This window comes from Montipora capricornis, chromosome 4 (genome assembly GCF_036669925.1).
Source record: "Montipora capricornis isolate CH-2021 chromosome 4, ASM3666992v2, whole genome shotgun sequence".
NCBI lineage: Eukaryota > Metazoa > Cnidaria > Anthozoa > Scleractinia > Acroporidae > Montipora > Montipora capricornis.
Genome location: NC_090886.1, coordinates 19,393,334 through 19,410,833, shown reverse-complemented (window position 1 = coordinate 19,410,833; position 17,500 = coordinate 19,393,334). Strand labels below are relative to the sequence as shown.

The window sequence follows — 17,500 nt, the reverse complement described above, 5'->3', positions numbered from 1 at the left end:
AACTACAGAGCTCCATGCCACAGATGCACCAGACTATGAATATCGGGAGACTGAAACTACGGAGCATCTTACCACAGATGCACCAGACACGCAACAACATCTGATACCCAAGAAGGACACCAACGTGAAGAGGAACCCAGAGTTTTCACTGCTGAAGAATTATAAGAAGAGATCAGCCCAGAACTGGAAGCCCTTTGCGACCGGATCCTAGAAATTATACAGCTAGAACAGAGAATAGGATTACCATCACTGAAGTCATGCGAAAGAACGAAGCTGAAAGCTGAATTTGGAAAAATCAACGAAGCCGTCAAAAGGATTCAGACGCATAACATCACTGAACTGAATTCTTTAATGTATGCAGCTGCATATGTTACTACAGAAAGAATGGGAATGATAAAAGGGAGGAAAGGGAGAAGAACTGAAGAGCCATTCTGGAAGAGAAGGATTAAGGGGAATATTGAAACTTGGCGGAAAGACCTGAGCAAGATTGAGGAAGTCCGAAGAGGAAACGTGATACTGAAGCAAAGAGAGAGGGAAAGGTTGAACAGATAATACCATCTTGAGGAAAGGGGCACTTTGTATGTCTCAGGCATGTTGAAACAGAACATTAAGGCAGGTGGAGTTAAGATCAAAAGAAACGACGAGAGATGTCAACATTTCAAACAGAATCACCTGTTTAGAACCAATCAGAAGCTGTTCTACAAAACATTAGATGGAAAGGAACGAGGAGAAACGGTGTTACCTGATCCCGCAGAAGCAACCTCCTTCTGGAGCAAGATCTGGTCAGAGGAAGTCGGTCACAATGAGGGAGCATCTTGGCTAAAGGATGTAGAGGTGGAGCTCAGTACAACAGATGTGCAAAACGATATCACCATCACTGTGGAGGTTATTAGAAATGGAGTGAGCAAGATGGCAAACTGGAAGGCAGCCAGCCCCGTTCAGGGGTTCTGGTTTAAGAAACGGACAGGATTGCACTCTAGATTGCAAGAATGCTTTGAAGACTGTATATCTCAAGGGAATGTACCAGAGTGGATGGTCAGGGGAAGAACAGTTTTGACACAAAAGGACACAGCGAAGGCTGCCCAGGGCATTAACTACCGCCCTATTGCCTGCCTACCCATGATGTGGAAGCTCTTGACAGGAGTTATGGGAGAGAAGTTATACCACCACTTGGAAAGGAATGGACTGCTAACAGATGAACAGAAGGGGTGCAGGAAGGGATCCCGAGGAACTAAAGATCAATTGCTTGTAGACAAGGCAATCGTGACGAACTGCCTGAGAAGGTTGACAAACTTGTCAATTGCTTGGATAGACTGCAAGAAGGCATATGATATGGTGCCGCAATCATAGATCCTGAAATGTCTAGAGATGGTTGGGGCTGCCAAGAATATGATCTCAATAATCAGCAACAGCATGGTGAACTGGAAGACAGTATTGACATCTGGAGGAATGGCTCTTGGGCAGGTGGACATTAGGAGAGGAATTTTTCAGGATGTCTCCTTGTCACCACTACTGTTTATAGTGATCATGTTACCCTTGACCCTAGTACTACGAAAAATGAGAGCTGGATACAAACTGGCAAAGGACATTAACCATCTACTATTCGTGGATGATCTGAAGCTGTACGGAGCTAGCAAAGATCAACTAGACTCGCTTGTTCAAGTAGTAAGAATCTTCTGGCAAGACAGTAAGATGTCTTTTGGGCTAGACAAGTGTGCTGTCCTGGAAATGAGAAGGGGAAGACAAGTTGGCAGTAGCACAATAGAACTACCCGACGACCAGCATATCGGGGAAATAGAGGAGGAAGGCTACAAATACCTTGGCATCTTACAGTTGGACCAGACTCTCAACACCAAGATGAAACGCAAGATAACATCGGAGTATATCAGAAGAGTCAAGAAGTTGTGTAGATTAAAACTCAATGGAGGAAATTTGATTGATGGCATCAATACCTGGGCTGTAGGTGTAGTACACTACAGTGCGGGGATTGTGGACTGGACAATGGAGGAGGTAGCCAAACATGGATAGAAGAACTAGGAAGATCTTGGCAATGAATGGCTGTTTTGCACACCAGGAGTAATGTTGCGAGGCTGTACCTACTGAGAAAGGAAGGGGGAAGAGGACTGATCAGCATCGAGGAGTGTGTGAGAAGGGAGAGCAAATCCCGTCATGGCTACCTAAGAGAGAGCACAGAGTGGATGCTTCAAGCTCCAAGCACACCAGGAGTAATGTTTCGAGGCTGTACCTGCCGAGAAAGGAAGGGGGAAGAGGACTGATCGGCATCGAGGAGTGTGTGAGTAGGGAGAGTAAATCCCGTCATGGCTACCTAAGAGAGAGCACAGAGTGGATGCTTCAAGCTGCGTTGAAGGAGAGAGTGATTGTTGAAGAAGAGAGTCTGCACGACTATGAGAGAAGGAGGAAAGACGAAAGTTAAACACTGGAAGGAGAAAGCCCTACATGGTGCGCATTGTGTGGAGATGCCACTGAAACAGTACGACACATTGTCAGTGGATGCAAGAAGCTTGCCCAGGGAGAGTATAGGAAGTGCCACGACAAGGTGGCCCTGCGGGTACACTGGGAGATGTGCAGGAAGTATGAAGTATGGGATAGAGTGTAATGACAAGTGGTATGACCATCAACCCTTGCCAACCGCAGAAAATGGAGAAGTGAGGATTACCTGGGACATGACTATCTACAAAGACAAAGTGCTGAAACATAATCGGCCAGATATTACTCTAGTGCATAAAGACACACAGACATGGACACTTATTGACATACCTGTGCCAGCGGACCAGAACATCACCAGAACTGAAGAGGAGAATGTTGAAAAGTACCAGGAACTAGCATTTGAAATCAGAAAGAGTCGTGGAGCCTCGAAAGTCACAATGATACCTATCGTGATTGGTGCTCTTGGAAGCGTATCAAAAGGTGCAAAGACCTGGTTTGGCAAGCTAGATGTACCTGGCTTCCTTGGAAGTGTACAATTATCGGCCATCCTTGGAACTGCTCACCTGTTACGGAAAATTGTGTCTCTAAGCTACGGGGAGTGGCTGAGACACAATAAACATTACCCAGTGGAACAACTGGAGAGAATCGAATCGAATAATAATATTTATAACTTATATTACTTATATTATACTTATAATAATCAAAAGCGCCTTACAGTTAGATAAATTCTTACAAATTACAAATAAAAGTTTAAAACTACCAATGCATCTTTAAAAATTAAGACATACATGTAAAATCCTGTAATAAATTTGAGAATTGATCTTACAAGAAAATACTGACTCAACCCACTTCTGTTATCTAGACTGGGAATTGATCGTGTGGGCCACATTGGTGGGAGGCAAGTGCTCTCACCTCTGCACCAACCCTGCAGCCCCTGTGTATTCTTTTAGTTAGTTGAGAGGCCAAAGTCTTCGTAACTGTATGTTGATGCATATCGATAAACTAATGGTGTGTTTGTACTGTATTTCTCTAATGGAGGGTTTAACAGTTTTACAATTAATATCCTTTTAATTTTGATGTATGAAAATTGTGCTCATATTTAAAACTGTGACTTCACGGTGCCAGTTTTGACATACCCCTTCCCAGTTTTTTAACAAACTAAACAAAACCAGTTGAAGTGCTCTCAAAATTAGCTTGCATGCTTTTCTTCTGCTGGTTGCGGTAAACTAATGTGAATTTTTAAACATTCGACAGGGAGTTGACATTCAAAACTTCACAACAAGTTGGGCTAATGGACTGGCCATGTGTGCACTTTTAAATTATTATCTCCCCGAGAAGATACCGTTTGAAACTCTAGATCCGAATGACAAGAAGGGAAATTGGAGTCTTGCTTTTAAAGTGGCTAAGTAAGTATTATGCCTCTGTCATCAGTTAGGGTCAAGCATTGGTCATGCTTGCATCATTTTAGTGATGTCCATATCCGGAGCAATACTGCTTGTGGCTTGTTTGACTTTTCTTTCCCTCTTACAATTCAACAGTGGGTCCTTTATCTTTTGTGTGCCCTCAATAGAATTCTCGTCTGATTTCAGTCTTTGTTTACTTCATGATAAAGTACATCAATTTCACCTTAGTGGACTCATTGTTCTGGATCTCTGATTTGATGTTTGACCTGTCCGACGTCATATAAGCCTCTGGTTTGGCATCTGGCTTTTATTAACCTGCGATCATGACCTCCCTCCCTAAGTGTTTCATCTTGGGGTACCATGATACATTTCCTGTATGGATCGCATGTGAAAAAGCAATTGATAGTTTACAGAAATGCAAATCATTCTTTAGTAAAAATCAGTTTAAAGTGCCCCTGTGATCAAAAAAACCACTTCCCTTTTTCCTTCAGATTTTAAAAGTGTGTTTGCTTAACACCTGACTGGCCAAATTTTGAGTTTTGATTTTTATCCAAAGGCCGTTTACTTTGAGTGTAAGTTTTGGATTTCACGGTCTGCCATTACTCACGTTCAAAACTGACCGATTGGACCTCAGACGGTTGGATCCAGGGAAAAGTGACGTCAGAGGCTCACTAGCTTAAAATTTCAGCGTGTGAACGCAGCTTATTATATATGCAAAGCGTGAGTTTAAAAGTCTGAAAGCCCAAATGCCCCGTGCTGCATATTAATTCTGCGGCATACACACGTATTGCATTCTTAAACTAGTGAGCCTTTGACGTCATTTTCTCCTCGACCAGCTCTCTCAAGAACATAATGTTAGTAATGGCGGACCATTAAATAGCAAAATTACAGTTAAAATAAAGACGTGCCTTTTTGAAATCAAGGCTTAAAACGTGGGTCACTTAGTGATGTTTAAGATCTGTTAACAGCTGCCGTTGCCTCGACTTCAGATTTTTTTTTTCACAAATATTTAAAAGGAAGAGCAGAGAGAATGCATCCGAATAATGGTTTGTCTGAAAGAAGACATAGTAGTTGCACTTCCTACGAGATTTACACTCCCAAACAATCTATAAAGAATGCATCGTTCCACTTCCACCAACTCGAAATTGTTTGTAGTTGTCGTAAGTCCTTTGGAATATATGCGGAAGGAACAAGTCGTGAATCCAAAAAGAGCTGAATAGAACTTGGTGCTGCCACAATCGCGGAATCAGCCGAGCTTGACAGAAAAAATTAGACCTTGTTTGAGGAAAGCGGTGAACAATGGTTTCGTGGCAGTCAAAAAAAGTAGTTGAGTAGCTGCTCCTGGAAAACTAGAATTTCTCAAAATCCATTTTCCTCGGAGATATTAGCATCTTTTATTGGCATCTTTGACTCTAATATTCGAGTTTAAATAAAGTTTATTGTACTGTTGATTGCGCCTGATAACATGAGGGATTCGGGTTTTTGCGTGATTTTATCCCCAATTCTTTGTGCCTTGATGGTTTAATTCAAGGTAAAAACCACACCTAATGTCAAGTGGGATTTGCAGAAATACTAATAGCTTTGATTGTATGGATAAAGTCTGACTTCACAGACATTCCAGCCAGGTGGGCGGCAGTCGACTCGATACGAAATTGTATTAGGCGTACCTTTTCCCGTCCCAAAGTAAGCCTGATCGCAGGTTAATTAATCTTTTATGTACTTAGAGATATATAGAGGATATTAAATGGCCGCTAGGGGATACGAATTTTATCTTCGAGTGCTGAAAGTATCTCTCACGAGTGAGCGAAGGGAGCGAGTGAGAGATACTTTCAGCACTCGAAGATAAAATTCATATCCCCAAGCGGCCATGTAATGTTCTGTTTATTATATAGATATTGATGAAATGTCTAGATTTAAAACAACTAGTTTTAATCATTTTCGAAATGATGAAAAATGGTCACCAACCGCTAAAACACGCATGCTGTGTAACTTGAAACAAGATATGAAAGTTATGAAAAACAAATCATGATAATATAAAATTTGAAATAAATATGTTATTGTAGTAGAGAAGAATTATATTAATGCAAGAAAGTATTTTACAATGAAGAGGAAGCTCGCGTTTTATCGGTCAATCGTGTTCGTTACCATGACGACACCTATATTCTTTCAGCGCTCGAAGATAAAATTCGTATCCCCGCGCGACCATGTATTGTCCTCTATTTAGTATATACTCAATCAGTGATCTTGGTGTTTCAAGCAATCTGATTGGTTCGCTATCTCGGAGTAATTGAGCGTTTCACTACCTACGGAGTGAATAATGAGTGATCCAAACAAAACAAAATGGCCAGCGTAAACTCGCCGGCATTTCTGAATCGGAAATATTGATTGAGAATACAAGACGATGCTGTACTACAGAATACAAAGAGGGCCACTAAATTTGGCCTGAAATTTTTCAAAGGCAAGAAAAGAGTTATACTTCTGCCATCCAGTGGTTGACTTCGTTCGTCCAGATAATTATTGCTGAAATTAAACAATCTTCACGTCAGTAGAGCTCTTCAAACTAGAGCAGTTCTAGAATGCTATAGAGTGTTTTCACTCACGTGATCAGTAACCTTGTTTTTCCACCGGAACAAAAGAAAACGTTTGCATGATAAAAGAGCTCGATTCCCTGAGGATTAGTTGGGGACACCAACATGGTCGCCGTTCCTTTGTTCTGGGACACCAACATGGCCGCCGTGACGTCACGTGAAAACACTCCATAGAACTTTCTAATGTCAAGACCTGCACCTTTATTCACTCTCTCTCTGTCTCTTCAGTTTAGAAAACCATCAAAAATCTCACTAATTTAAAAGTCAACCTAAAGCGTAGTAACTTCGCTTACTCGACTGCTTTTTACAGTCAAACAAAGCAGCACACGACTGGACATCCATTTCGCACAAAAAGCCTATAAATATGATGGTTGAAATGTGTCAGAATCTCTGTCAAGACGGAATTGCAAACGTTTTTAGGCCTTCTTACCTGAAAGCTAACCGTTGTGAATAAGTGTTTTGTCTCTTGCTCAATTTCTCTCACCTTTACGGTGCTTTTCATCGAAATTTTCTGTTCTTCTCCTTCCTCGGTTTCTCTCGAGGCTTTCTTCGCTTAAATTTCTCAAATTTCGTCGCCTCTTCTCTCGTGCTGTTTCCTAATTCTGGGGTTGCACGTCACGCAAGTGAAAACATAAATCGCTTACCATTTAAGAAATTGAGTCAAGAAATGGTATAGAAGAGGAATAAATAAACAACGGGTCTAAGTCTCATGGCTGTGCGATATTCCGTTCTTGAGTCATTCGGCGAAATTTATTACTCAAATTTTGTAGAGTTAAGTATGGAGGCGCCATGTTGGTGTACTGCTGCAGTTCATGGCGGCCGGAAACCTGTAGAAACATTTGGAATTTAGTTTGGCTGTCTTTAAACACTTTTTTCCTGTATAATGAGCTAGCAAACATTCGTATAGACACGTCTCCTAGTATATTGGCTGTTTAGGCCACAAAAACACGAGGGAAATCGATGTTTTTATGCGACTGGCATGTTTTTCGAAGGCCGTCATGCAACATGTCACGCACTGTGAAAAGCTCTGAAATTCAAACTGCTCTATTTTCGAAACGAAGCACGCTACCGAGCTGAAAACATGCAAACAGATATATTTTTAAAACCTCATGTAGCTGATCAAGATAACTCAAAGGCTTTTTAGTTTTGTATGATATTTTTTTGTGATGTCACGTGCAACACAAGAAATAGGGACTTTAAGCAAATCGCTACGGCGACCTCTGACGGCGTTCGTGGTGCGGAAACCCGGAGTGAGTACGTCACCGTAGTCCACCAATTTTGAACTTTAAGGATTAGCGGGGAAAACAGCAACTACGGCGTTTCCCTCTTACTTGCTTTCTTGTAAAACTGCCAGCGAGAATTCAAGTAAGTTCTAAATGACTTCCTTTAGAGAAGCAAGAGTCTTACAAGCGACGTGGATTTATGTTGCTTTATGATTAATACAATCCTCATTTACGTTATATCCAACATTTGAACTCGATGACATATGGAGGATGATGAAAGTGTAGTTGAATAGAGGGTTCGAAAACGAGATATCCCTTTGTTTGCTGATGGTACATGGCACATGGAAGAAAATATGGAGGTCATTTAAGACAAAAAAAAAAACGGTTTTGGCCTTTGCAAGGTATGTTACATTGGGCAGTGATTCGTGCAACTTGTCTCGCAATGGCGTTGCGAGACAAGTTGCACGAAAAAATGGCACATCGTAACAGCGCCTTTACGTTCAATGCATTCCTTACAGTCATGTTTCGTTTTGCATTTGGTTTGTTGACAGTCGCGGCCATTTCCCAAGGTGCGCGTAGAATTTTCAAACTGACATAGGAGATAAAACACGTCACTCCAGGAAAGCCAGAAGCAATAAATAATTTCTTGATTAAGTGAAAAACAACCTTAGATGAGATTTTAAAACCAATGCTTAAAAAAACGAGAGATGTCTACTTTCACACTCGCGTAGTTGCGACTGCACCAAAAGGCTAGCCTTCCCGTTGTAGGATTTGGCACTACGAGATGTTCATGAAGCATGCGCACTGCGTCAACTTTAGGACATCTTACTTCTGGTAGCCGTAGCAGGGGTCGCCGTAGCGATTTGCTTAAAGTCCCGAGTGCGATTTCCCGCCAAGGAAAACATACGTGACGTCATAACCAAAATTTCTTTCCAAAAGATCTTGCCCATGGTGCTCCGCTGGCGCGCCTGCAATCTTGGACAGAATAAAATGGAACAGAAATGCCCCCTTCCCCCCAAATCAAGGATGAAGTGGCGTGAAGGCCAAAACGCGCCATTTTCCGATCACTGATCTTGGGGGGAGGGGTGGTCTCAATTTCCCATTTAATTTGCCCAGGATTGCAATCTTGGACAGAATAGATCGTTTTCACTGTCACGCAATAAAAAAATAAATCGAAAACCATCCAGTGGAAAAAGTCAAGAATTCGTGATTTTGTAGAAGATAAATGAAGAAGACACTTCTCCAAGTTTTAGGCCCGTGCGTTTCCCCAAACTTCAGATATTCGTCGAAATGTTTCGCAGAAATTTACAGAGCCCAGTATGAAAACGCCATGTTGGTGCACATATGTGGTGCACCAATATGGCGGCCGGAAAATAGTGTCAACATCTGTTACTTACTTTGGCTATCTAGGCGAGTGATCATCTGTACTGAACAGACAGCTATTTACTTAAGCACTTTTCCTAATGCTTTAAATTCTAAAAAGGCTCAAAACCATGAGATAAATATATATTTCTCAATAAACTTGATCGTCGCCTCGTGTCACGCTCTGCTATAACTCAGAAATTCAAAATGCTCTGGTTTCCAAACGAAGCACGCTATTGAGCTTTAAAATTGCAAATGGATACAAATTTACCGCCTCTTATGCCTGATGAGGATAAAAACTTTCGTGGCTCTTTAGTTTTGGATTTTAGAAAATGATGACGTCACGTGAAAACGATCTATAAAATGAAACAGAAATGCCCCCTTCCCCCCAAATCAAGGATGAAGCCGCGTGAAGGCCAAAATGCGCCATTTTCCCATCACTGATTTTGGGAAGAGGGGTGGTCTCAATTTTCCATTTAATTTGTCCAAGATTGTGAGCTTCGCTGTAATAAACTCGAAGAGAAATTTCGGATCTCTGCGCGGCCATGTAATATACTCTATTTCCTAGTCTACTGGTCTGCGGACTTGACAAAGTCATGTTATTTCCGCCAAATTACACCAATGTAACTGTCTATACAAACAAGATGTATATTGTTTTTCCGTTTTGCTTATGAAAAAATTTTCTGTTGCGTTTTAGTGAAGAGGGAATAGAGCCTCTCCTGGAGTTGGAAGATGTTATGGCGGTTGATGTTCCAGAGCCAAAAAGTTTGATCACCTATGTCCATTTTATCTATCAACATTTTTCACAGAAGTAAGGAAAAAGGAGATCTTTGGACATTTTGGAGTTGCAGTTATTTTATGTTTGTTTGAAGCTTATCCCAATTAATGGTAGACTTCAATAGGCCATTCCCGAGTTCATGTCTGCCTCCTCTTCAAAGCGAGTCTAAGTGTGAAGTTTTTGTGATGGTAATTAGTTCTACTTTACATATGAATGAAAACTAATTTTCATAAGAGAAACTTCGCACTTAGACTCGCTTTGAAGAGGAGGCACACTTGAACTCGGAAATGGCCTATTTAACTCAAGGTGACTAGGAGAAAATTTCTAAACATGTTAATCCTACACATAAGTTACCAGTATATTGTACTGCTAGCTGAAATCATTTTGGAAAGGGGCACTTGCCTGAGGCAATCAAGGTTTTAGTTTTGTAAATCTATGCATAACTTCTGTACCAGTTTTTTCCTAAAAAATAGAACACACATTCTCTGTCTCAAAGGCTCATACTTGTATCAAAAAGCACAAGAAGTGTGGCATCGTCTTTTTGTGCCTTTGCTCTTGTTAGTATTTGATGTTCTTGCATGGCATTCATTTTTCCTTTTTTCCACTTCGCTGGACTTGATTCATTTCTAATAATCTGTTTGGGCGTGGAAATCTTTCTTATAGAGAATTGTGACGTCATGATCATCGCTTATGATATTAAACAAGAGGCTTGTATTTTTTGCTTGCTCTGTATTTTCTTTTTTCAAGTCTCGTGTTAGTTAAGTAGTCACATTAAAATGGTTAAGAATCGACATATTTTAAGCATGATATTGACAAGTCACCTGTCTTTGAGAGTTAATATAAGAGTCAATAATTGTATTATTTCTTGCAAGTAAAAATTAATTACATGTCGCTAAATGCGACAGTGAATCATCCTACCTGAACTTATTTTAAGGGAAAATGTAAATTGTTTCATGTAAAATAGAGTAATTATTTTTAGATATTTTGTAAGTTTGATACAAATCTAATATATTCTTCAGGTTATTGACAAAAATTATGTTGAAGATGTTTCTGTAAGGAATTTGTTGGTGCAAATTTAAACTAGTTAACAAAGGACTTTTTCGACGTGTTTAACCATTAAAATCCCCTTGCAATCAAAGATTTCTATATCGAATTGTTGGAAATAAATTTGAATAAAGAATTTTTACATAACTGAATTATTTTAAGACTAAAAATATTTCCTGTCAGAATATTATGGGGATCCATTTTTTTTCAATGTCCCATTTTATCTGCAAAAAAGGAAAACACAGTTTTTTGTTAAATGGAGCTTATCCAGATTAAAGAATTTTCCAAATGTACGGAATAAATGTTATCATTTAAGAATAGATGAGAGGCATCCTTTTGAGTTGCCTGCCTTTGCAGGTTGTATTCCCCCGGGAACTGAACAGAGTTGAACATTTTTTGTATAGACTTGGCATCAATATGTCGTGATAATATAATTCACATCCTTGGAAATAAATTTTTGTGACGATGTCTATATTTTGTCTCAACGAGAGCAGTTACTGTCTTGATGTTAGTTGTTTTCACCCCATTAACAGCACACAATATGTTGGTCTGAGCTCCGACCTTATACGTTTCAGTAGACCATATTCGTATTATCGGTATTGGACTGGAACTAGCTTGCAATGGAGGCTAATGCGGGGGAATCTTTTCAAATGCAAATACTTTCTAATATATTCCCCCGCATTAGCCTCCATTGCAAGCTAGTTCCAGTCCAATACCGAGAATACGAATATGGTCTATTAGGCCGAGGGCGTTATCCGATTTAATAAACTTTCCTTTGTCAGCCTAAAGAGGTCAGTTATAAGGCGGTTACTGATAGGATAGAAGAATACAAGGACCTGGTCATAACAGTAGTAATTGGGTGCATTGACTGCTGTACTTATAGAAATTGTTGCTCTCAGTGGTGCTATTTTCATGGTCTTAAAATTAAATATCAATCTAGGAAACGACGGTAGATTGAAAGAAAAACACCAAGAAAATTCGCCTCGAAGCATAGTGGCTTGGAACGAGAAGAGTTCCTCACTTGTGAAGGCGGAGGAAGAAGTGAGTTTTGAGGTAACAAACGGCGCCTTTTGTCCCGTTTATTATTCTTAGCCACTGATAAAGTGTTGTTTTTTCTTGACTTGTCGATCATAAGAACATGTGTCATTAGAGTGTCAAGTATTTATGAGTCAACGAGTTAGTGCAGTTAATTAAACCATAAAATGAAAGCTAAAAGTTCAGAGAGTGCTTAGGCCTAATCACTGAAACGAGGGCTTAGGCTTAATCAACAAATTATTGCTATATTGACTGTGAATCCATTGACTCATGAAACATGCGTTCTCGTGTCATTACTGGGTTGCCAGTATGGCAATCCCAGTCGGAAAATGGGTGGGATTTCTTTTTCTTTTTTTTTTTTTCGTTTTTTTTTTCTCCGTGTCTGTAAAAGTCTTTCCCGTCTCTTCCCTGCTAAGTGGTGTCTTTGTGCATAGAGTCTTCTGCGAGTATTTTGTTCGGTTTGAGGAGGTAGTGGTAACGCGTAGATTTCTCTGGTGGACACAGGAGAATATTTAAGAAACCTCTGCAATGGCGTCGAAGCCATTGAAACGCAAATGGAATTTTTGGTGGGTATTTAAACAAAATACCTTTATGGAGTCTTAAAAGCGATGAGGAATAGACTTTGACAACAATCTTTCGCCCGTCGAGCCGTAATCAAAGTGAGCTGTATTTCTAATATTTTACCAAGTGTGGTGTTATGTACAACACTGAAACCAAATAGAAAATTCTCTGGTAACTTATGGGTTTAACAAAGACAGAAGGAATTGATCACCTTAAGTGGATCTGTGATCTCTGTTGTGTGGCTATTTGTATTTATTTGTACATGTACTCAACTCTGCACAGTCTTTAGGTAAAAAAATAATTGGAAATGTGACAGCCGAGAAATCTGAAATTTATTTTGTTACGAATGGCAATTTGACACGATTGGGTTTCATGTCTTCACGCACGCAATGAAATAGGAAGGGGTTTTTTGCCTCTAATAGCAAAATATGTTTGTTTCCATAAATTTTTCGCTGGAAAAGGTTTTTATGAAATTTGTGAAATTTTTTCGGCCTTTGTGAATTCATCATGTTGTGCAATACTCTAGCTTAAGCCTGGTTTACACTGCGACATAAGCATAACCTGCGATCAGGCTCTATTTTAGTTTCGCGTGGTACGTAATGTGGAGTTGGCGAAACGAAAAATAGAGCCTGACCAAATTCCTCTTCTAAATTCCTTCCGCACACTTTTTTTGATTGATGAGACATGTCCTTCATCGGCCAATCAAATTTACTTCCATTACACCAATACACGCGTGGACGGCAGATTCACGCTATTTTGTTTTGACCAGAGTTAATTATCGTGGGAGGAATGTTATAAACGAATTCGAAAGTTACCGTTGGCTTTAATTTGAGAAAAACAAATAAAGCATGGGGAATGTTTTCGACCGCTATATTGCGGCAAAGGCCGGTGTAATTCTCCCTCCGAACTTCACTGAATATGCATCCTATTTAAGCTTGACATCTTAATTTGTAATTGAGATAACCTACTGTAGCATTTTGTCGTTGGACGGTTTGGCAATAGATTAAAAAAAAAAAAAAAAAGAGAAATACATTATTCCTTTAACGTGTTTGCCCATCAAGGTTTCTTTGGTGATTTTTTCGGGTAATATCTTCAGTTGCAGTGTATTTCTAGAATTGCGCGCAGTAAAATCATGATAAGTTTGGCTGTTAATTTTTTGATGGAGTACGAACAGTAAGATGCACTCGCAAAGTTTCTTTTATTGTTGTACAATTGATCTCTCTGGAAACATGCCATTTTAGTTTCTGGAGTGCGAGTTTTAAGTTAAATCAACTGGAATGAAATGTGCAAACAAACCGTGTCATGTACAGTAAATAAATAAAGCTGTTTGATACACAGATATTCAAAACATGCATTCGTGTAACTTGCGATTTTATCAGCATCTCCTCCTGTTGATATGTCCCTCGTCTCATCCAGGAAACCAATATGCATCGGCTTTCATTGCCATTTGAAAGAACCAGCTATTTAGCTTTCAAAACATCAGGGAAGTTTGTGCCAAAGTACTTTCAACCATATGGCCACAGAGCTCGACAACGGAATCGCTAATTTCACTCGTTCCAGAGATTCAAACCCGATTCTGGACAAGTTATGAGATGTTTCAGATGGCATATCTCCATTTATACAAATAAAATCAAGTTGCACCGTCCACGGCATTGTAAGAACAAAGGGGAGCAAATTTTTTCGTACACTTATGGCGGATTAGTCTCGAGGACTTCGCGAGAGCTCCGCGCAATCACGATGGCATTTTCACTTCCTGCGTTTCAACAGCCAATCAGATCACAAGTTTGGTTGGCCAAAATTTGGCCGACCGTCCGGAATTCTTGAGAGACTTTTGGTCAGGCCCAATTTTAGCGAGCGACGACATAAGCGAACATATGGGCGAAGCTAAAAATGGGCCTGATCGCAGGTTAACATAAGCATAACGAATTTCACACTTGCATAAGCATAAGAGAAGTGACAGAGAGAGCAGTGAGAAGTGTAGTTAGCGCCAGGAAAAAAACTCGAAGGAGAATGAGACGAGCCACGTTCCAAATTGGTGGATGGTCTTATGCTTATGTTTATGTTGCACCGGCTTACATAGTTATTAACGTGGCATAAGCATAAGAAAATGGAAACGATTCCTTTTTCTTATGCGTAAGCTTTTGCTTATGTCACAGTGTAAACCAGGCTTTAACAAATTTGCATACTTGGGTTGAAATGTGATACGCGAGGAAGTTTTTCTTTCTGACAAATGATTAATATCAAGTGAAGCTATGATCTTTGCAGTTATGAACGCAATTTTTGCAATTATGTAAAGAAGCTTGAAAAATTCAGGACTTCAACGGGGTTTTGAACCCGTGACCTCACGATACCGGTGCGACGCTCTAACCAACTGAGCCATGAAGCCACTGACGTTGGGTGAGGAATGAATCAACGATCAAATGATAAATGAAATGAATCATATATGAACTGCGGATATGATCTATGATCTTCGCAGTTATTAATAGGTAGCCAAGTTTTCAATTTATCGTCAGAAAAAGATCTGTTTTGTCACTATAGTGTAAAATGAAGTTTATTTGGGAAGCCAACCATATTTCTTAAGTTTCTGGTTAATCCAGTTTATTGCTACGACTTTAGACCAGTGCATATATTGTTTACATGATTTTTGTGAATTTTGAGTGTCATGAAATTACATCATTTGTGTGACAGCTCCTTTGACACGAAGATTTTTCAACAATATATCGCTTTAATCTAACCCAAAAGCATTCAAATAGTAAAAAAACTTCACATTTATTAACCACTTCTTTTGCTTTTGTGTTTTTCAGCATTGTGATTTGCGATAATTCGCAAGTCTGTCTTTGTATCTCGTAGATTTTTAGATTCCAATTACAAACTGTTTTGATTGGCCGCTCCAACCTCATGATGGTGTAAATAGTTCCCCTTGAAGTCAAAATAAACTTAACTGATGAGAGTGTAATGTGAAGTGCCAAGTTTCTACACGGCCAACGTTTGCAAAAACGTAATCCTTCCCTGAGGTCAAAATAGATATGTTTCTCAGGAACCCTACAAAGAAGGCCTCCTAACTCGACAGATGAAATGCAAATATTAAGTTAAATACTAGTAGTAATCAAAGCTTAACGCCGTTTGACGCCGTCACTTAAATATATAATTTCACTAGCTGACTTTCAGCCTCTGTCTATTGCTAAAGTCCACGGTTTTCGTCGCTATAGAGGTTTTGCACGGCAGCCATGTTGCGTGGCAGGAACAATAGATTCTTTTTCCTATGGGAACAAATATTCTTTCTAATGCAAAACATTTTCATTGTTCCTGCCATGCGATATGGCTGCCGTGCAAAATCTCTATATCGTTGTCTAAGTCCATGCCAGTTTGGGAGGCCCCCTGTACAAACTAAGATTTGTTGAAAAACAATTGCCATCAAGTGCTCGTTTATCGTAAACAAACTCCGTGCGACTGATTTGAGCATTTCCCCTGATGAATAAAGTATTTCATAATTTGCCGTTCTTTGGTTCTGGCTCCCTCTTATGGATCTCTTGCCTTCAGATTACTTTTCCACCAATTCGAAACGTTATTCGACCTGATAAAGACTAAGCCACGTGTATCTGTCGCGATTGGAACTAATCAACAAATGCAATCAAAATACGGTTAACATCCCAAAGCCAAGGCGATTCAAAGTCCTTTTCGTTAACATATAAATTAAACAAAGGACCATTCCCTCAGATTTCGATAAATGCTACCGAGGTAGCGTTTAAATTCACCAAAATCCAACGATGAGAGCACAAAATAGCGAAGCCTACGGCGACTGAATCGAAAACTCCAGCGCAAAGACAATCTCACGTGACCTGGTCACACGTTCCACACATATCCAGTTTTCCGACCGATACATGCCCTTGCCACGGGGGGGAGGGGGGTGGAAGAGGGGTCATTTTGGTGTCCTTACAGGAATGTCTTTGTATGCATCCGTACACAGGCACACCAACATCGAAAAGACACAGGACAAAGAACGCAAAAAACGGAAATTAGGCTTGCGAACGCAATTACAACAGAATTCTAGCAATCCCGTACCGAGAGTCCTCAAAAATTCTTGTTCAGCGGGTGAGCGCCTGGAAAGACTCTTGGATAAATAACACTTATTCCAGAGTCTTTCCGGGCGCGCACCGGCTGACCAAAAGCCCGAGGACTCTGGGTACGATATTGGAATTACAGCGGTTATCAGTAACACGCGCCCCTCAACGACATTTCATCATATTCGAAAATAAAATCTAGGTGGACGTCAATCAAATGTTTCCATGCGGAATTCAACTGCCGCCAAGAGAACAGGAGTATCGTCATGGAAACATTTGATTGAAGTCCACCTAAAGTTTACTTGCGAAATATGAAAAAAAGTCGTTGAGGGGCGCGTGCAACTGATAACCGCTGTTAAAAACCAAAGACGGACGTTTCTTGGCTAAAAAGTACGTTGTTTTAATCTGAAAACGACAAACGATTAACATTCTTTCCCGTAGTTCATTCAGTTGACACAACGCGATCATGTGCACCTTTATGTTTTTCCTAGCACGTAATTAATTTATTCCTCTTAACGGAACATCATGACCATCCCCTTGATTCATAGAAGTTAGAAACTGCAGAATTTTTTCTGTTTTTACGATGTTTACCATTTACCACAAAAATCCGGAAATTTCGGTTGGAATGTCAATGGTAGCCTATTTAGGTCTTGCCAAACGGAAAATTTCCGGAGAAAACGGAATTTCTTGAAAGGGTAGTCCAAAATTCCCAAACGGAATTTCCAAACAGAAAACGTGTTTACCATTTGCATTCCCTCATGATTTTGCCTCCATCCAGACTCTCTCGGTAACCTTGAACGGATTTTGTAAATGGCACACGCCGATCCCAACTAAATTTCCCATTCGGGAGTTTTTTCTTACCATTTGAAAAAACCTAGTACCAACTGGTTTCTGCTTGTAAATGGTAAACAACCAACATCTTCAGTCCTTCCTTAGTGTATGCAATAACGTTTGTTTAGTGCAACTGCAAGACGTGCATGACATGCTGGAAAGCGTC

At 40.0% G+C, this 17,500-nt stretch overlaps 1 protein-coding gene across 2 annotated transcripts in view; it reads left to right on the top strand.

Moving 5' to 3' along the window:
* Positions 1 to 11,318, top strand: part of LOC138045714 (smoothelin-like) — a 35,372-nt gene extending 24,054 nt beyond the window's left edge. For both annotated transcript variants that reach the window (XM_068892301.1, XM_068892300.1), the window contains exons 8-9: positions 3,703 to 3,854; positions 9,722 to 11,318. In XM_068892301.1, coding sequence (XP_068748402.1) covers positions 3,703 to 3,854; positions 9,722 to 9,839 — 270 coding nt within the window. In that variant the 3' untranslated portion in view covers positions 9,840 to 11,318. The remainder of the gene's footprint in view (positions 1 to 3,702; positions 3,855 to 9,721) is intronic.
* The last annotated feature ends 6,182 nt before the right edge of the window (positions 11,319 to 17,500 follow it).